At 55.6% G+C, this 20,056-nt stretch overlaps 2 protein-coding genes across 5 annotated transcripts in view; one reads left to right on the top strand and one right to left on the bottom strand.

The window, feature by feature from the left end:
- KCNJ10 (potassium inwardly rectifying channel subfamily J member 10) overlaps positions 1 to 13,945 on the bottom strand; it is a 37,800-nt gene extending 23,855 nt beyond the window's left edge. Inside the window, exon 1 of one of the 2 annotated variants that reach the window (XM_040411799.1) lies at positions 13,644 to 13,945. In XM_040411799.1, coding sequence (XP_040267733.1) covers positions 13,644 to 13,673 — 30 coding nt within the window. In that variant the 5' untranslated portion in view covers positions 13,674 to 13,945. Of the gene's footprint in view, positions 1 to 11,579; positions 11,712 to 13,643 lie in introns of those variants that run through there. The other variant, XM_040411800.1, reaches the window with a different exon arrangement.
- On the top strand, positions 5,146 to 19,330 carry KCNJ9 (potassium inwardly rectifying channel subfamily J member 9). Of its 3 annotated transcripts, none has more exons than XM_040411797.1 (3): positions 5,146 to 6,043; positions 11,551 to 11,723; positions 19,193 to 19,330. In XM_040411797.1, the coding sequence occupies exons 1-3, from the start codon at positions 5,146 to 5,148 to the stop codon at positions 19,232 to 19,234; spliced, it is 1,113 nt and encodes a 370-aa protein (XP_040267731.1). In that variant the 3' UTR covers positions 19,235 to 19,330. The 3 variants fall into 3 exon arrangements, with proteins under 3 accessions (XP_040267731.1, XP_040267730.1, XP_040267729.1); XM_040411796.1 differs by lacking the exon at positions 19,193 to 19,330 and having other exon boundaries at positions 5,146 to 5,190; positions 5,230 to 6,043; positions 11,551 to 12,613; XM_040411795.1 differs by lacking the exon at positions 19,193 to 19,330 and having other exon boundaries at positions 11,551 to 12,613.
- Positions 19,331 to 20,056: the final 726 nt, after the last annotated feature.

Raw genomic sequence — 20,056 nt, 5'->3', positions numbered from 1 at the left:
GTCCCCCACACTGCTTCCCCCCAGTAGTAACGTCCCACACAGTGCTTCCCCCCAGTAGTAACATCCCCCACAGTGCTTTCCTCCCAGTAGTAACATCCACCACAGTGCTTTCCTCCCAGTAGTAACATCCACCACAGTGCTTTCCTCCCAGTAGTAACGTCCCTCACAGTGCTTCCCCCCAGTAGTAACGTCCCCCACAGAGTTTCCCCCCCAGTAGTAACGTCCCCCACACTGCTTCCCCCCAGTAGTAACGTCCCACACAGTGCTTCCCCCCAGTAGTAACATCCCCCACAGTGCTTTCCTCCCAGTAGTAACATCCACCACAGTGCTTTCCTCCCAGTAGTAACGTCCCTCACAGTGCTTTCCTCCCAGGAGTAAAATACCCCACAGTGCTTCCCCCCCAGTAGTAACATCCCGAACAGTGCTTTCCTCCCAGTAGTAACATCCTCCACAGTGCTTTCCTCCCAGTAGTAACCTCCCCCACAGTGCTTCCCCCCAGTAGTAACGTCCCACACACTGCTTCCCCCCAGTAGTAACGTCCCACACACTGCTTCCCCCCAGTAGTAACGTCCCACACACTGCTTCCCCCCAGTAGTAACGTCCCCCAAAGTTCTTTCCCTCAATAGTAACGTCCCTTACAGTGATTACCCCCAGTAGTAAACTCTCCTGCAGTGATTCCACCCCAGTAGTAACGTCCCCCACAGAGCTTCCCCCCAGTAGTAACGTCCCCCACACTGCTTCCCCCCAGTAGTAACGTCCTACACAGTGCTTCCCCCCAGTAGTAACGTCCCTCACAGTGCTTTCCTCCCAGTAGTAAAATACCCCACAGTGCTTCCCCCCAGTAGTAACGTCCCCCACACTGCTTCCCCCCAGTAGTAACGTCCTACACAGTGCTTTCCCCCAGTAGTAACGTCCCCCACAGTGCTTTCCTACCAGTAGTAATGTCCCTCACAGTGCTTTCCTCCCAGTAGTAAAATACCCCACAGTGCTTCCCCCCAGTAGTAACATCCCCCACAGTGCTTCCCCCCCAGTAGTAACGTCCCCTACAGTGCTTTCCTCCCAGTAGTAAAATACCCCACACTGCTTCCCCACAGTAGTAACGTCCCCCACAGTGCTTCCCCCCAGTAGTAACTTCCCCCAGTGCTTTCCTCCCAGTAGTAACATCCCCCACAGTGCTTCCCCCCAGTAGTAACATCCCCCACAGTGCTTCCCCCCCAGTAGTAAGGTCCCCCACAGTGCTTCCCCCCCAGTAGTAACATCCCCCACAGTGCTTCCCCCCCAGTAGTAAGGTCCCCCACAGTGCTTTCCTCCCAATAGTAAGGTCCCCCACAGTGCTTTCCTCCCAATAGTAACGTCCCTCACAGTGCTTTCCTCCCAGTAGTAACATCCCCCACAGTGCTTTCCTCCCAGTAGTAACATCCCCCACAGTGCTTCCTCCCATTAGTAAAATATCCCACACTGCTTCCCCCCAGTAGTAACTTCCCCCAGTGCTTTCCTCCCAGTAGTAACATCCCCCACAGTGCTTCCCCCCAGTAGTAACATCCCCCACAGTGCTTCCCCCCCAGTAGTAAGGTCCCCCACAGTGCTTCCCCCCCAGTAGTAACATCCCCCACAGTGCTTCCCCCCCAGTAGTAAGGTCCCCCACAGTGCTTTCCTCCCAATAGTAAGGTCCCCCACAGTGCTTTCCTCCCAATAGTAACGTCCCTCACAGTGCTTTACTCCCAGTAGTAACATCCCCCACAGTGCTTTCCTCCCAGTAGTAACATCCCCCACAGTGCTTCCTCCCATTAGTAAAATATCCCACACTGCTTCCCCCCAGTAGTAACATCCCTCACAGTGCTTTCCTCCCAATAGTAACGTCCCTTCACAGTGCTTCCCCCCCAGTAGTAATGTCCCCCACAGTGCTTTCCTCCCAGTAGTAACGTCCCCCACAGTGCTTTCCTCCCAGTAGTAACGTCCCCCACAGTGCTTTCCCCCCAGTAGTAACGTCCCCCACAGTGCTTTCCCCCCAGTAGTAACATCCCCCACAGTGCTTTCCTCCCATTAGTAACATCCCCCACAGTGCTTTCCTCCCATTAGTAACATCCCCCACAGTGCTTTCCTCCCAGTAGTAACGTCCCCCACAGTGCTTTCCTCCCATTAGTAACATCCCCCACAGTGCTTTCCTCCCATTAGTAACATCCCCCACATTGCTTCCCCACAGTAGTAACGTCCCTCACAGTGGTTTCCTCCCAGTAGTAACGTCCCTCACAGTGGTTTCCTCCCAGTAGTAACGTCCCTCACAGTGCTTTCCTCCCAGTAGTAACGTCCCTCACAGTGCTTTCCTCCCAGTAGTAATGTCCCCCACAGTGCTTCCCCCCAGTAGTAACATCCCACACAGTGCTTCCCCACAGTAGTAACGTCCCACACAGTGCTTCCCCACAGTAGTAACGTCCCACACAGTGCTTCTCCCAGTAGTAACGTCCCACACAGTGCTTCCCCCCAGTAGTAATATCCCCCACGGTAGTAACGTCCCACACAGTGCTTCCCAACGGTAGTAATGTCCCACACAGTGCTTCCCCCCAGTAGTAATATCCCCCACGGTAGTAAGGTAGTAACGTCCCACACAGTGCTTCCGCACAGTAGTAACGTCCCACACAGTGCTTCCGCACAGTAGTAACGTCCCACACAGTGCTTCCCCACAGTAGTAACGTCCCACACAGTGCTTCCCCACAGTAGTAACGTCCCACACAGTGCTTCCCCCCAGTAGTAACGTCCCACACAGTGCTTCCCCCCAGTAGTAACGTCCCACACAGTGCTTCCCCCCCAGTAGTAACGTCCCACACAGTGCTTCCCCCCAGTAGTAATATCCCCCACGGTAGTAACGTCCCACACAGTGCTTCCCCACGGTAGTAACGTCCCACACAGTGCTTCCCCACGGTAGTAACGTCCCACACAGTGCTTCCCCACGGTAGTAACGTCCCACACAGTGCTTCTCCCAGTAGTAACGTCCCACACAGTGCTTCTCCCAGTAGTAACGTCCCACACAGTGCTTCTCCCAGTAGTAACGTCCCACACAGTGCTTCCCCCCAGTAGTAACATCCCCCACAGTGCTTCCCCCCAGTAGTAACATCCCCCACAGTGCTTTCCTCCCAGTAGTAACGTCCCTCACAGTGCTTTCCTCCCATTAGTAACATCCCCCACAGTGCTTCCCCCCAGTAGTAATGTCCCCCACAGTGCTTCCCCCCAGTAGTAACATCCCTCACAGTGCTTTCCTCCCAGTAGTAACATCCCTCACAGTGCTTTCCTCCCAGTAGTAATGTCCCCCACAGTGCTTTCCCCCAGTAGTAACATCCCCCACAGTGCTTCCCCCCAGTAGTAACATCCCCCACAGTGCTTCCCCCCAGTAGTAACATCCCTCACAGTGCTTTCCTCCCAGTAGTAATGTCCCCCACAGTGCTTCCCCCAAGTAGTAACATCCCCCACACTGCTTCCCCCCAGTAGTAACATCCCTCACAGTGCTTTCCTCCCAGTAGTAATGTCCCCCACAGTGCTTCCCCCCAGTAGTAACATCCCCCACAGTGCTTCCCCCCAGTAGTAACATCCCTCACAGTGCTTTCCTCCCAGTAGTAATGTCCCCCACAGTGCTTCCCCCAAGTAGTAACATCCCCCACACTGCTTCCCCCCAGTAGTAACATCCCTCACAGTGCTTTCCTCCCAGTAGTAATGTCCCCCACAGTGCTTCCTCCCAGTAGTAACATCCCTCACAGTGCTTTCCTCCCAGTAGTAACATCCCTCACAGTGCTTTCCTCCCAGTAGTAATGTCCCCCACAGTGCTTTCCCCCAGTAGTAACATCCCCCACAGTGCTTCCCCCCAGTAGTAACATCCCTCACAGTGCTTTCCTCCCAGTAGTAATGTCCCCCACAGTGCTTCCCCCCAGTAGTAACATCCCCCACAGTGCTTCCCCCCAGTAGTAAAGATCCCCTCAGTGGTTTCCTCTGGGAGCGCCAGAGAGGGAGGAGCAGCTCCATCAGAAGATCACACATTACACCGAGGGATCCCTATTAAAAAGATAAACAGCCAAAAATTCTAAATCTATACATGTTTTTCTTTTCTTTTTCTGCATGAATCCACTTTTGGATGTTGGTGTCCGTGGCTGATGGGTGCCCCGGGAGGTGGTGGATCCAGCCGATTCTGGTCTTCGGAGGCGCTTACTTGGCCTGTCACTCATGGCAGAGACTCCCACCTGAAGCCACCTCCTTCCACAGACATGACAAGAGGGGGCAGGGACTGAGCATAGTCGTCCACCCATCTCCATTCTCCGGGGCCCCCACGGCAGGCGGCTATATTTAGAGAGCTTGTGCAGGAAAGATGCTGGGAAAGCCTGGAGAGGAGCGGCTCCGCTGCGGTCTCTGCAGGTAGGTGCTGTCTTTGGATCCATGCATGGTACCAGACTTCTCATCTCCAGGAGGTCACCTTGTGTGGGACGCACATATTTCCCATTACAGCCCGCTCTGTGGTGGAAGCCCAGGGGCACGTGACGGCTGCTGCGACCTGCGTCACTATCCGCCATTCTTATATAATGGTCATGCACCTGCGCTACAAATGCGACTCCATCTGTGGGCAGAGCGGCAATGGTTAAATGTGAGACGAGGAGCTTTCAGGTCCGTATAGAGTACGACTGACAGGGGTTTCCATGGCAACAGCTGAAGCAGGGCTGCCGGGGAAGCGGGTGACAGATACTGAGCGGAGGCCATCGGCGCATGCTAATTTTAGTAAAAGTCATCGGGACTGGAAGGGACTCCTTGATTAACCCTTTGTGCACTGCACTTACCTGCACAGACAGAGCTCTGGTTCTGAGCTATTCTTCTGGAGCACAAACCTGCTCTCCACAGACTGACCTGGTAGGTGAGTGAGCAGATGTCGGACTGCACTACACTCCATCCCGTGGTGACCACGGAGGGGGTCTCACAGGGGTGCAGCAATCCCACCGCAGCATGATAACATCTATATAGAGCCCAGGCACAGCTCTGGTGGCCCATCCTGGTCACCAGCAATAGTCCCCAGTCTACCCCTACAATCCCCTCATCGACCACTAAGTGCCGATGGCTATGCAGTAAACTGCTTCTTCTCTTTGTCCAGGCTTTAACCCAACCCTGATCACAATGGCCAAAGACAACAATGCCTTCACGTCCATCCCCGGCTCAACGGTCAGCAGCAAACAGTCTAAACTGGCAGAGAAGTTAGAGAAATCAGACCGGAAGCTACGCCGCCGCCAGCGCTACGTGGAGAAGGATGGCAGGTGTAACGTGCAGCATGGAAACGTTCGGGAGACCTACCGCTACCTGACAGACATCTTCACAACCTTGGTGGACTTAAAATGGCGAGTTAGCCTCCTGGTCTTCATACTGGCCTACGCTATCACGTGGCTTTTCTTTGGGGTAATTTGGTGGTTCATAGCTTATTGTCGCGGGGATTTGGAGCATTTAGAGGATTCAGAATGGACGCCTTGCATCAAGAACCTGAATGGCTTTGTTTCAGCTTTTCTCTTCTCTATAGAAACAGAGACAACCATTGGTTACGGACACAGGGTGATAACAGACAAGTGCCCAGAGGGAATCATCCTGCTCCTTCTTCAGGCCATACTTGGCTCCATGGTCAACGCCTTCATGGTGGGCTGCATGTTTGTAAAAATCTCGCAGCCCAACAAGAGAGCAGAGACGCTGGTCTTCTCCTCACACGCCGTCATCTCTTTACGGGATGATAAACTGTGCCTGATGTTTCGAGTGGGAGACCTTCGTCAATCACACATCGTCGAGGCCTCCATCCGAGCTAAACTCATCAAATCAAAGCAAACGCAGGAAGGAGAATTCATCCCCCTCAACCAGACAGACATCAACGTTGGCTTTGAGACGGGAGACGACCGCCTCTTCCTGGTCTCCCCCCTCATTATCAGCCATGAAATAAACGAGCAAAGCCCATTCTGGGAAGTGTCCAAGAGGCAACTGGAGAAGGACGAGTTTGAGATTGTTGTGATCCTGGAAGGCATGGTGGAAGCCACAGGTATGTGGAGACTAGCACCAAACACAAGCCCATTTCTAACACTATGTTCCTTCCCCTATCATTTGTGACATCTTTGGTCCATTAGCTAGAAGATCCTGGAGATCCTCATGGTGACCAAAGTGTCCCCTATAGGACAATGCACGATCAACACGGTCAGTGTCACTCATAGTCATGACCTGCAGTGAACATTTCCTAAGACATGCAATCCGAGACGTACATGTTGATTAGGTGATGGATGACCCTCCCTGCTGTTATATACAAGTATCCTGCAGGCCATCCCCCACTTCACCTAGATAACTGCTTCATGAGCAGGGTTTTCAGCCAGGAACTAATCAATACTATGTCTTTAGACCCTAGAAGAGTTTGTGGCTTCACTGATGGGATCTGTTCAGGTGGACGGTGTTTGTGACCCATTGCGGGTGAATGTCCTGACTTCTGGGATCTTCTCTGGTGGATGGATCTTGTAGGAGGCACTCTGCTCTTCCCACTAGAGATTTACAGCACCCAAGAATACCCAGAAAGCATGACTGAGCAGGATTCTGAGGGCAGACTGTAGGGAGGACACAGGGGCCCCAATCATTTCAAGAGTTATGAAGTCCAAAACACCAAAACTGCAGTACAGAGCCGGAAGTAAACAGAGGAAAACCACAAAGAGTGAACAGACCCCTAATTGTGCTCTATTAGGTATTAGGAAAAACCATAGTGTGCAGAGGTACGGAGAGGGGGGATACCTGCAGCAAAATATCACAAGTAGCACCAATACACAGGTGCTACTAGCCCGACCCGGCTCTGAACCGACCGGCAGCTGCCCGACCCGGCTCTGAACCGACCGGCAGCTGCCCGACCCGGCTCTGAACCGACCGGCAGCTGCCCGACCCGGCTCTGAACCGACCGGCAGCTGCCCGACCCGGCTCTGAACCGACCGGCAGCTGCCCGACCCGGCTCTGAACCGACCGGCAGCTGCCCGACCCGGCTCTGAACCGACCGGCAGCTGCCCGACCCGGCTCTGAACCGACCGGCAGCTGCCCGACCCGGCTCTGAACCGACCGGCAGCTGCCCGACCCGGCTCTGAACCGACCGGCAGCTGCCCGACCCGGCTCTGAACCGACCGGCAGCTGCCCGACCCGGCTCTGAACCGACCGGCAGCTGCCCGACACTGGCTGTTATACCATTCAATGCTGTCTGTGTCTGAGTTTTACTATTCAATGATATAATGATAAACATGAAAAGTAGATATTAATGATCACTGGTACATTCCGGGCAGCGCACTATAATAATACCCTGTAGAAGTAGCACATAATTATAACTATGCGTATAATATATCAGAGGTCAGTACAGAGCGGTCAGACCGCGGACTCTCTACTGTAAGAGCGGTCAGACCGCGGACTCTCTACTGTAAGAGCGGTCAGACCGCGGACTCTCTACTGTAAGAGCGGTCAGACCGCGGACTCTCTACTGTAAGAGCGGTCAGACCGCGGACTCTCTACTGTAAGAGCGGTCAGACCGCGGACTCTCTACTGTAAGAGCGGTCAGACCGCGGACTCTCTACTGTAAGAGCGGTCAGACCGCGGACTCTCTACTGTAAGAGCGGTCAGACCGCGGACTCTCTACTGTAAGAGCGGTCAGACCGCGGACTCTCTACTGTAAGAGCGGTCAGACCGCGGACTCTCTACTGTAAGAGCGGTCAGACCGCGGACTCTCTACTGTAAGAGCGGTCAGACCGCGGACTCTCTACTGTAAGAGCGGTCAGACCGCGGACTCTCTACTGTAAGAGCGGTCAGACCGCGGACTCTCTACTGTAAGAGCGGTCAGACCGCGGACTCTCTACTGTAAGAGCGGTCAGACCGCGGACTCTCTACTGTAAGAGCGGTCAGACCGCGGACTCTCTACTGTAAGAGCGGTCAGACCGCGGACTCTCTACTGTAAGAGCGGTCAGACCGCGGACTCTCTACTGTAAGAGCGGTCAGACCGCGGACTCTCTACTGTAAGAGCGGTCAGACCGCGGACTCTCTACTGTAAGAGCGGTCAGACCGCGGACTCTCTACTGTAAGAGCGGTGAGACCGCGGACTCTCTACTGTAAGAGCGGTGAGACCGCGGACTCTCTACTGTAAGAGCGGTGAGACCGCGGACTCTCTACTGTAAGAGCGGTGAGACCACGGACTCTTTACTGTAAGAGCAGTGAGACTATGGACTCTTTACTGTAAGAGCAGTGAGACTATGGACTCTTTACTGTAAGAGCGGTGAGACTATGGACTCTATACTGTAAGAGCAGTGAGACTGTGGACTCTTTACTGTAAGAGCAGTGAGACTATGGACTATACTGTAAGAGCAGTGAGACTGTGGACTCTTTACTGTAAGAGCAGTGAGACTATGGACTCTATACTGTAAGAGCAGTGAGACTATGGACTCTATACTGTAAGAGCGGTGAGACTATGGACTCTATACTGTAAGAGCGGTGAGACTATGGACTCTTTACTGTAAGAGCGGTGAGACTATGGACTCTATACTGTAAGAGCAGTGAGACTGTGGACTCTTTACTGTAAGAGCAGTGAGACTATGGACTCTTTACTGTAAGAGCAGTCAGACTATGGACTCTTTACTGTAAGAGCAGTGAGACTATGGACTCTTTACTGTAAGAGCAGTGAGACTATGGACTCTGTACTGTAAGAGCAGTGAGACTATGGACTCTGTACTGTAAGAGCAGTGAGACTATGGACTCTATACTGTAAGAGCAGTGAGACTGTGGACTCTATACTGTAAGAGCAGTGAGACTATGGACTCTATACTGTAAGAGCAGTGAGACTATGGACTCTTTACTGTAAGAGCAGTGAGACTATGGACTCTATACTGTAAGAGCAGTGAGACTATGGACTCTTTACTGTAAGAGCAGTGAGACTATGGACTCTTTACTGTAAGAGCAGTGAGACTACGGACTCTTTACTGTAAGAGCAGTGAGACTGTGGACTCTTTACTGTAAGAGCAGTGAGACTATGGACTCTTTACTGTAAGAGCAGTGAGACTATGGACTCTTTACTGTAAGAGCAGTGAGACTATGGACTCTATACTGTAAGAGCAGTGAGACTATGGACTCTTTACTGTAAGAGCAGTGAGACTATGGACTCTATACTGTAAGAGCAGTGAGACTATGGACTCTTTACTGTAAGAGCAGTGAGACTATGGATTCTATACTGTAAGAGCGGTGAGACTATGGACTCTTTACTGTAAGAGCAGTGAGACTATGGACTCTTTACTGTAAGAGCAGTGAGACTATAAACTCTATACTGTAAGAGCAGTGAGACTATGGACTCTATACTGTAAGAGCGGTGAGACTATGGACTCTTTACTGTAAGAGCAGTGAGACTACGGACTCTAACAGAGGAGTTGTGATGGTGAACTCGGCAGATGTCTGGAGTGTAATAATATTACAGGCTGTAGTTTCTGGAGAACATTTATTGATCCAGGGAGTTGTTCTGATTACCAGATTCCACAAAGATCTGCACTGCAGGGTAATAGTCTAAACGGTGTATTTTTTACCAGCTCTCCGTTCGACCCCTCTGATGGGAAGAGAAACCCATGATGAAATCTAATGTACCCACGCCTTTCCCCCCAGCATCTATAGTCAGGGAGTCGGAAGACCCCCATACATATTTATCCAATTAACATATATGTTGGAACCATATATGCATTTTATATGGATGGCTCCACTGATCTGTACATGGGTTAAACATAAAAACCCCTTGGCCGCTCCAGTCGCCCTTATAGTATGACTTACATTAGGATAGACATCCAGGCAGGTTTCTATTCACCGACTGTAGGTTCTAACCACCAGGAGTTGCCCTATCTTGGACATTGGGGTCATATTGCTAGGATATGCCCCCAATTTCTGTTATGTTGAAAATGGAGCCCCGCAACGTGTCGCAGGGCGAACTGCGCAGGGCCTCCATTTTTGTAGCTCAACTTTACACCCTATTTTAGGGTATTTATTTTTTGGGTTGGGGCAGTGTTGGGCTCCGGCTGGTCTGTGGATGGGTTGGGGCAGTGCTGGGCTCCGGCTGGTCTGTGGATGGGTTGGGGCAGTGTTGGGCTCCCGCTGGTCTGTGGATGGGTTGGGGCAGTGTTGGGCTCCCGCTGGTCTGTGGATGGGTTGGGGCAGTGTTGGGCTCCCGCTGGTCTGTGGATGGGTTGGGGCAGTGTTGGGCTCCCGCTGGTCTGTGGATGGGTTGGGGCAGTGTTGGGCTCCCGCTGGTCTGTGGATGGGTTGGGGCAGTGTTGGGCTCCCGCTGGTCTGTGGATGGGTTGGGGCAGTGTTGGGCTCCCGCTGGTCTGTGGATGGGTTGGGGCAGTGTTGGGCTCCCGCTGGTCTGTGGATGGGTTGGGGCAGTGTTGGGCTCCCGCTGGTCTGTGGATGGGTTGGGGCAGTGTTGGGCTCCCGCTGGTCTGTGGATGGGTTGGGGCAGTGTTGGGCTCCCGCTGGTCTGTGGATGGGTTGGGGCAGTGTTGGGCTCCCGCTGGTCTGTGGATGAGTTGGGGCAGTGTTGGGCTCCCGCTGGTCTGTGGATGGGTTGGGGCAGTGTTGGGCTCCCGCTGGTCTGTGGATGGGTTGGGGCAGTGTTGGGCTCTCGCTGGTCTGTGGATGGGTTGGGGCAGTGTTGGGCTCCCGCTGGTCTGTGGATGGGTTGGGGCAGTGTTGGGCTCCCGCTGGTCTGTGGATGGGTTGGGGCAGTGTTGGGCTCCCGCTGGTCTGTGGATGGGTTGGGGCAGTGTTGGGCTCCCGCTGGTCTGTGGATGGGTTGGGGCAGTGTTGGGCTCCGGCTGGTCTGTGGATGGGTTGGGGCAGTGTTGGGCTCCCGCTGGTCTGTGGATGGGTTGGGGCAGTGTTGGGCTCCCGCTGGTCTGTGGATGGGTTGGGGCAGTGTTGGGCTCCCGCTGGTCTGTGGATGGGTTGGGGCAGTGTTGGGCTCCCGCTGGTCTGTGGATGGGTTGGGGCAGTGTTGGGCTCCCGCTGGTCTGTGGATGGGTTGGGGCAGTGTTGGGCTCCCGCTGGTCTGTGGATGGGTTGGGGCAGTGTTGGGCTCCCGCTGGTCTGTGGATGGGTTGGGGCAGTGTTGGGCTCCCGCTGGTCTGTGGATGGGTTGGGGCAGTGTTGGGCTCCCGCTGGTCTGTGGATGGGTTGGGGCAGTGTTGGGCTCCCGCTGGTCTGTGGATGGGTTGGGGCAGTGTTGGGCTCCCGCTGGTCTGTGGATGGGTTGGGGCAGTGTTGGGCTCCCGCTGGTCTGTGGATGGGTTGGGGCAGTGTTGGGCTCCCGCTGGTCTGTGGATGGGTTGGGGCAGTGTTGGGCTCCCGCTGGTCTGTGGATGGGTTGGGGCAGTGTTGGGCTCCCGCTGGTCTGTGGATGGGTTGGGGCAGTGTTGGGCTCCCGCTGGTCTGTGGATGGGTTGGGGCAGTGTTGGGCTCCCGCTGGTCTGTGGATAGTGTGCATAACCCTAAATGTTTCTCTCGTTTCAGGAATGACATGCCAGGCGAGAAGCTCTTACCTTGTGGACGAGGTGCTGTGGGGTCATCGCTTCATGTCAGTGTTGAGTCTGGAGGATGGCTTCTATGAGGTGGATTATAACACATTTCACCATACCTTTGAGGTATCTACTCCTTCCTGCAGTGCCCAGGAGCTGGCTGAGAACGCTGCCAGAATGGATGCCCATCTCTACTGGTCCATCCCCAGTCAACTGGATGAGAAGGTGGAAGAAGGCACAGAGAAAGATGGAATGGACAAACAGAGGAATGGCAGTGTGAGCAGCGAGAAAGTCCTGGTGGAGTGAACACATGGCTACCTCCACATCACAAGGTTTAAGGACCTGCACTGGTTTATGAACTTCTAAAACTAGATCCTGCACCCAGTATCACCCTCCTGACACAGCATCACTGTCCTGACACCACGCCTCTCACCCAGCGTCACCGTCCCCACACCACGCCTCTCACCCAGCGTCACCGTCCCCACACCACGCCTCTCACCCAGCGTCACCGTCCTGACACCTCGCCTCTCACCCAGCGTCACCGTCCTGACACCACGCCTCTCACCCAGCGTCACCGTCCTGACACCGTGCTTCTCACCCAGCGTCACCGTCCTGACACCGTGCTTCTCACCCAGCGTCACCGTCCTGACACCGTGCTTCTCACCCAGCGTCACCGTCCTGACACCGTGCTTCTCACCCAGCGTCACCGTCCTGACACCGTGCTTCTCACCCAGCGTCACCGTCCTGACACCGTGCTTCTCACCCAGCGTCACCGTCCTGACCTCGTGCTTCTCACCCAGCGTCACCGTCCTGACACCGTGCTTCTCACCCAGCGTCACCGTCCTGACACCGTGCTTCTCACCCAGCGTCACCGTCCTGACACCGTGCCTCTCACCCAGCGTCACCGTCCTGACACCGTGCTTCTCACCCAGCGTCACCGTCCTGACACCGTGCTTCTCACCCAGCGTCACCGTCCTGACACCACGCCTCTCACCCAGCGTCACCGTCCTGACACCGTGCTTCTCACCCAGCGTCACCGTCCTGACACCGTGCTTCTCACCCAGCGTCACTGTCCTGACACCGTGCTTCTCACCCAGCGTCACTGTCCTGACACCACGCCTCTCACCCAGCGTCACCGTCCTGACACCGTGCTTCTCACCCAGCGTCACCGTCCTGACACCGTGCTTCTCACCCAGCGTCACCGTCCTGACACCGTGCTTCTCACCCAGCGTCACTGTCCTGACACCGTGCTTCTCACCCAGCGTCACTGTCCTGACACTGTGCTTCTCACCCAGAGTTACTATTATAGACCCCCTTTACCGTTACCTACAGTACTAGCACCTACCTGTGTGGTCTCACTAACCAGGCCATGCTGTAGAGAAGCTTCAGCTTGAGCCGCCATCTTGTAGCAGCACCACTGGGGACAGATGTGTCTGCAGCAGTGGACACGCTGCACATTTCTGTCATGAAGACGGCCCCTGAGTAAAACGTCTCAGATACTGGGGTGTCCATCATTAGTAACGGCAGACCAGGTCGGAGCCTCTCCACATGGGCGGCTGACTGCACCCAACAATGCTCTGCGGCACTTCCCATAATCCCTCTTCTCACTCTCCCTTGAGGGCCACCCCTATCCAGCGCACATTAACCCCATCTGTACCGGTCAGTCCCAGTAGTCAACATTTGGTATCAAGCACAATGAATCCAGAGCAGCGGGCCCCGGGGCCAGTCCTGCTCCATCCCATGTGCCCGCTCTGTACAATAAAGAGACTGATTCCTGCGCGTGTGTCCCGTTATTACCCCCTGGGTGACACACACTGCAGGAGCGGGGGAGGAGTCATGCATGCAACAGAGGGTTGCTCCAGGAGGGTCCTCAATATCTCCTGGACTTACAGGTGGAGCAGAGCGAGTTTGGCCTGGATTCTCGGCCCTGTCAAAACATATGTGCGTATCTACTCACCCCCTCCAGGGACCCAAATTACTGCGGTGTTAGCAGACTGGGACCGATTACTCCCCATATATGTACAGTGCATATGTGCAGGGGCAATGCGTGAGTGTGGTGGCCGCATGGGGGTAGTAGTTGGTACTCACATTTCTGAAGCTCCCTGGGCCGGCATGCATGCAGTGTTGAGGGATCTCCTGCTGGATGAGGTGCCCTTGGTTGTATGGGTTTTAGGTGCAGGGTCCATGAGGTTCATGCCGCCAGCACCCTTGGGTGTAAATGAGGTGATAGAATGAAGAGGAGTCCCTGTGAATAAAGAAATGGAGCATTTACTAAGAATCACTTGCCTTGAGGTGTCAGTTCCAAGTTCAGTAATCATGGAGGTGTTCAGGTACACTTTTGCTCTTACCTGTGCTAGGATTCCAGGTCACAGGCTCAGGTGAGGCACCAACAGGCTCAGGTGAGGCACCAACAGGCTCAGGTGAGGCACCAACAGGCTTCCATGTGCTGATGACACTAATATACTTTCTGCTTATGAGGTAACTGGTCCACTTGATATAATATCGTCTTCTCTATGTCTCCTTCTTCCTTTCTGAAACCTACAGGGCACTTCTCCCTGAAGGCAGGTATGCTACTTCTGGCCCATTCTTTGTACTGGTTGCCAACCGAAATGGTTCCTCACGATCCATAGAGAAATGTGGTAAAACACTACTTAGCGCTTAGTTGTAATGATGTGTCCAGGTGGTTGAGGCTTCTCCCAGTCACTAGGTGCTGTGGTGTCCATAAGCTGGAGAAGGCTGCTATATCCACTAGACTTGCTCTATACCCACCTCTCCACTGGTCTGTGCTGGGAAGCTTCTGGCGATTCCTCCTCCAACCTCCCTCAGCCTGTGCACTGCCAAGAGGGCCAGGAGTGGTAGTTACAAGGTGGACTTCCCTCTGACTCTCCTCACTGCACACCTACTCCAGACTCCTCTCTGTCCTGTCACCAGCCGGTCCCTTTTATAGGGGGGCGTACCAGCACCATCTAGTGTTGACTGATGTGAAATGCTTGTTACCAGCCTGTTAATAGGAATTACAGCTACATATAGCTCATAAAATGACATTCTGCAAATACCCTTAAACATATAGGGTTCCACTACGGAGTACGACACTGCAGGTGGAGGACACACAGGGCAGGCAGAGAGCGGTACAGGACACACAGGGCAGTACAGGACACACAGGGCAGGCAGAGGGCGGTACAGGACACACAGGGCAGGCAGAGGGCGGTACAGGACACACAGGGCAGGCAGAGGGCGGTACAGGACACACAGTACAGGCAGAGGGCGGTACAGGACACACAGGGCAGGCAGATGGCGGTACAGGACACACAGGGCAGGCAGAGGGCGGTACAGGACACACAGTACAGGCAGAGGGCGGTACAGGACACACAGGGCAGGGAGAGGGCGGTACAGGACACACAGGGCAGGGAGAGGGCGGTACAGGACACACAGTACAGGCAGAGGGCGGTACAGGACACACAGTACAGGCAGAGGGCGGTACAGGACACAGTACAGGCAGAGGGCGGTACAGGACACACAGTGCAGGCAGAGGGCGGTACAGGACACACAGGGCAGGGAGAGGGCGGTACAGGACACATAGGGCAGGGAGAGGGCGGTACAGGACACATAGGGCAGGGAGAGGGCGGTACAGGACACACAGGGCAGGCAGAGGGCGGTACAGGACACACAGGGCAGGCAGAGGGCGGTACAGGACACACAGTACAGGCAGAGGGCGGTACAGGACACACAGGGCAGGCAGAGGGCGGTACAGGACACACAGTACAGGCAGAGGGCGGTACAGGACACATAGGGCAGGGAGAGGGCGGTACAGGACACATAGGGCAGGCAGAGGGCGGTACAGGACACAGTACAGGCAGAGGGCGGTACAGGACACACAGTACAGGCAGAGGGCGGTACAGGACACACAGTACAGGCAGAGGGCGGTACAGGACACACAGTACAGGCAGAGGGCGGTACAGGACACACAGTACAGGCAGAGGGCGGTACAGGACACACAGGGCAGGCAGAGGGCGGTACAGGACACACAGGGCAGGTAGAGGACACACAGGGCAGGCAGATGGCGGTACAGGACACACAGGGCAGGCAGATGGCGGTACAGGACACACAGGGCAGGCAGAGAGCAATAACAGACACATAGGGCACGTACAGTAAGTCACAGTACAGGCAGAGGGTGGCACAGGACAGGTAAAGGGCGGTACAGGTAGCATAGGGCGGCACAGGACAGGTAAAGGGCGGTACAGGACACAGTACAGGCGGAGCGCAGCACAGGACACATAGGGCAAGTAGAGGGTGCTAAAAGACACACAGTACAGGACACACAGTGCAGGGAGAGGGCGGTACAGGACACACAGTGCAGGCAGAGGGCGGTACAGGACACACAGTGCAGGCAGAGGGCGGTACAGGACACACAGTACAGGACACACAGTGCAGGGAGAGGGCGGTACAGGACACACAGTGCAGGCAGAGGGCGGTACAGGACACACAGTGCAGGCAGAGGGCGGTACAGGACACACAGTGCAGGCAGAGGGCGGTACAGGACACACAGTGCAGGCAGAGGGCGGTACAGGACACACAGTGCAGGCAGAGGGCGGTACAGGACACACAGTGCAGGCAGAGGGCGGTACAGGACACACAGTGCAGGCAGAGGGCGGTACAGGACACACAGTGCAGGCAGAGGGCGGTACAGGACACACAGTGCAGGCAGAGGGCGGTACAGGACACACAGTGCAGGCAGAGGGCGGTACAGGACACACAGTGCAGGCAGAGGGCGGTACAGGACACACAGTGCAGGCAGAGGGCGGTACAGGACACACAGTGCAGGCAGAGGGCGGTACAGGACACACAGTGCAGGCAGAGGGCGGTACAGGACACACAGTGCAGGCAGAGGGCGGTACAGGACACACAGTACAGGCAGAGGGCGGTACAGGACACACAGTACAGGCAGAGGGCGGTACAGGACACACAGTACAGGCAGAGGGCGGTACAGGACACACAGTGCAGGCAGAGGGCGGTACAGGACACACAGTGCAGGGAGAGGGCGGTACAGGACACAGGGCAGGGAGAGGGCGGTACAGGACACACAGGGCAGGGAGAGGGCGGTACAGGACACACAGGGCAGGGAGAGGGCGGTACAGGACACACAGGGCAGGGAGAGGGCGGTACAGGACACACAGGGCAGGGAGAGGGCGGTACAGGACACACAGGGCAGGGAGAGGGCGGTACAGGACACACAGGGCAGGGAGAGGGCGGTACAGGACACACAGTACAGGCAGAGGGCGGTACAGGACACACAGTACAGGCAGAGGGCGGTACAGGACACACAGTGCAGGGAGAGGGCGGTACAGGACACACAGTGCAGGGAGAGGGCGGTACAGGACACACAGTGCAGGGAGAGGGCGGTACAGGACACACAGTGCAGGCAGAGGGCGGTACAGGACACACAGTGCAGGCAGAGGGCGGTACAGGACACAGTGCAGGGAGAGGGCGGTACAGGACACACAGGGCAGTACAGGACAGTACAGGCAGAGGGCAGTACAGGACACACAGGGCAGGCAGAGGGCGGTACAGGACACACAGGGCAGGCAGAGGGCGGTACAGGACACATAGGGCACAGAGAGGGCGGTACAGGACACACAGTACAAGCAGAGGGCGGTACAGGACACACAGCACAGGCAGAGGGCGGTACAGGACACACAGTACAGGCAGAGGGCGGTACAGGACACACAGTACAGGCAGAGGGCGGTACAGGACACACAGGGCAGGCAGAGGGTGGTACAGGACAGTACAGGCAGAGGGCGGTACAGGACACACAGGGCAGGCAGAGGGCGGTACAGGACACACAGGGCAGGCAGAGGGCGGTACAGGACACACAGGGCAGGCAGAGGGCGGTACAGGACACATAGGGCACAGAGAGGGCGGTACAGGACACACAGTACAAGCAGAGGGTGGTACAGGACATACAGCACAGGCAGAGGGCGGTACAGGACACACAAAGCAGGCAGAGGGCGGTACAGGACACACAGGGCAGGTAGAGGACACACAGGGCAGGTAGAGGACACACAGGGCAGGTAGAGGACACACAGGGCAGGTAGAGGACACACAGGGCAGGTAGAGGACACACAGGGCAGGTAGAGGACACACAGGGCAGGTAGAGGACACACAGGGCAGGTAGAGGACACACAGGGCAGAGGGCAGTACAGGACACACAGGGCAGGTAGAGGACACACAGGGCAGGTAGAGGACACACAGGGCAGGTAGAGGACACACAGGGCAGGTAGAGGACACACAGGGCAGGTAGAGGACACACAGGGCAGGTAGAGGACACACAGGGCAGGTAGAGGACACACAGGGCAGGTAGAGGACACACAGGGCAGGTAGAGGACACACAGGGCAGGCAGAGGGCGGTACAGGACACACAGGGCAGGCAGAGGGCGGTACAGGACACACAGGGCAGGCAGAGGGCGGTACAGGACACACAAGGCAGGCAGAGGGCGGTACAGGACACACAAGGCAGGCAGAGGGCGGTACAGGACACACAAGGCAGGCAGAGGGCAGGACAGTACAGGCAGAGGGCAGTACAGGACACACAGGGCAGGCAGAGGGCAGTACAGGACACATAAGGCACAGAGAGGGCGGTACAGGACACACAGTACAAGCAGAGGGCGGTACAGGACACACAAGGCAGGCAGAGGGCGGTACAGGACACACAGTGCAGGGAGAGGGCGGTACAGGACACACAGGGCAGGCAGAGGGCGGTACAGGACACACAGTGCAGGGAGAGGGCGGTACAGGACACACAGTGCAGGGAGAGGGCGGTACAGGACACACAGGGCAGGCAGAGGGCGGTACAGGACACATAGGGCACAGAGAGGGCAGTACAGGACACAGAGAGGGCGGTACAGGACACACAGTGCAGGCAGAGGGCGGTACAGGACACACAGTGCAGGGAGAGGGCGGTACAGGACACACAGTACAGGCAGAGGGCGGTACAGGACACACAGGGCAGGCAGAGGGCGGTACAGGACACATAGGGCACAGAGAGGGCAGTACAGGACACAGAGAGGGCGGTACAGGACACACAGTACAAGCAGAGGGCGGTACAGGACACACAAGGCAGGCAGAGGGCGGTACAGGACACACAGCACAGGCAGAGGGCGGTACAGGACACACAAGGCAGGCAGAGGGCGGTACAGGACACACAGGGCAGGCAGAGGGCAGTACAGGACACACAGAGGTCGCTATATTACAGGTGGGTAGTGGAGTGCAGGGGATCCGGACAGTCTGTCTCAAAGGGAATCTGTCAGCAGTTTTCCGGAGTCCTCACTAAGGCCCAGCGCACACTAGTGACAGGTCACAGTCTTTAGTTGCCCCCAGCCATTTTACCAAAATCTTGAACTGAACAGCTCCAGCTCATAGAGTCCAAAATATTCATGAGCTCCCCACCTCTCCCCGCCCACCTGCTGATTTATATGGAAATAAACAGTCAATAAGAAGCAAGTGGGCGGGGAGAGCCAGGAGCTCATGAATACAGGGACTCATTATTATGGGCTGGAGCGGTTAGAACCTAGCAGCATAGACATGCTGACAGATTCCCTTTAAATGTTAGGACAGCAGAAAACTGCTGACAGATGCTGAAGAGAAATGTGACTCCATCTTTAACGAATGCTTACTGTGACTGAAGAAGGATCTCGGCACCTGGGGGCCAATCGTATGAGGAAACGTACACGCATGACCTGCGCTCTGCGTTCACGGACTGTCGTATGAGGAAACGTACACGTATGACCTACGCTCTGCTTTCACGGACTGTCGTATGAGGAAACGTACACGTATGACCTACGCTCTGCGTTCACGGACTGTCGTATGAGGAAACGTACACGTATGACCTGCGCTCTGCGTTCACGGACTGTTGTATGAGGAAACGTACACGTATGACCTGCGCTCTGCGTTCACAGACTGTCGTATGAGGAAACGTACACGTATGACCTGCGCTCACCGACTGTCGTATGAGGAAACGTACACGTATGACCTGCGCTCTGCGTTCACAGACTGTCGTATAAGGGAAACGTAGACGTATGACCTGCGCTCTGCGCTCACCGACTGTCGTATGAGGAAACGTACACGTATGACCTGCGCTCTGCGTTCACGGACTGTCGTATGAGGAAACGTACACGTATGACCTGCGCTCTGCTTTCACGGACTGTCGTATGAGGAAACGTACACGTATGACCTGCGCTCTGCGTTCACAGACTGTCGTATGAGGAAACGTACACGTATGACCTGCGCTCTGCGTTCACAGACTGTCGTATAAGGGAAACGTACACGTATGACCTGCGCTCTGGACGTTTTGTGTCTGAGCTGTGGGTATTCTGTCATATGAAGTTTGATGAGGTGCAGAGTTCTGGGAAGGATGGGGTTAACTTACAGCAGCTCCATTAGGGTCAGCCGCCATGGTGTACCTTCTAGTGTCACATAGTCGGCCAGCGCTCCAGCTATTGTATGTA

This window comes from Bufo bufo, chromosome 11 (genome assembly GCF_905171765.1).
Source record: "Bufo bufo chromosome 11, aBufBuf1.1, whole genome shotgun sequence".
Taxonomy (NCBI): domain Eukaryota; kingdom Metazoa; phylum Chordata; class Amphibia; order Anura; family Bufonidae; genus Bufo; species Bufo bufo.
Note: the sequence above shows the minus strand (reverse complement) of the source record. Positions and strands in the feature narration are given on the sequence as shown.

Bases quoted from the DNA above. Each gene is read 5' to 3' on its own strand.
- KCNJ9 (XM_040411795.1), top strand. From the start codon at position 5,146: ATGGCCAAAGACAACAATGCCTTCACGTCCATCCCCGGCTCAACGGTC. The intron at 6,044-11,550 runs GTATGTGGAGAC...CTCTCGTTTCAG, and splicing joins AGGCATGGTGGAAGCCACAG to GAATGACATGCCAGGCGAGA.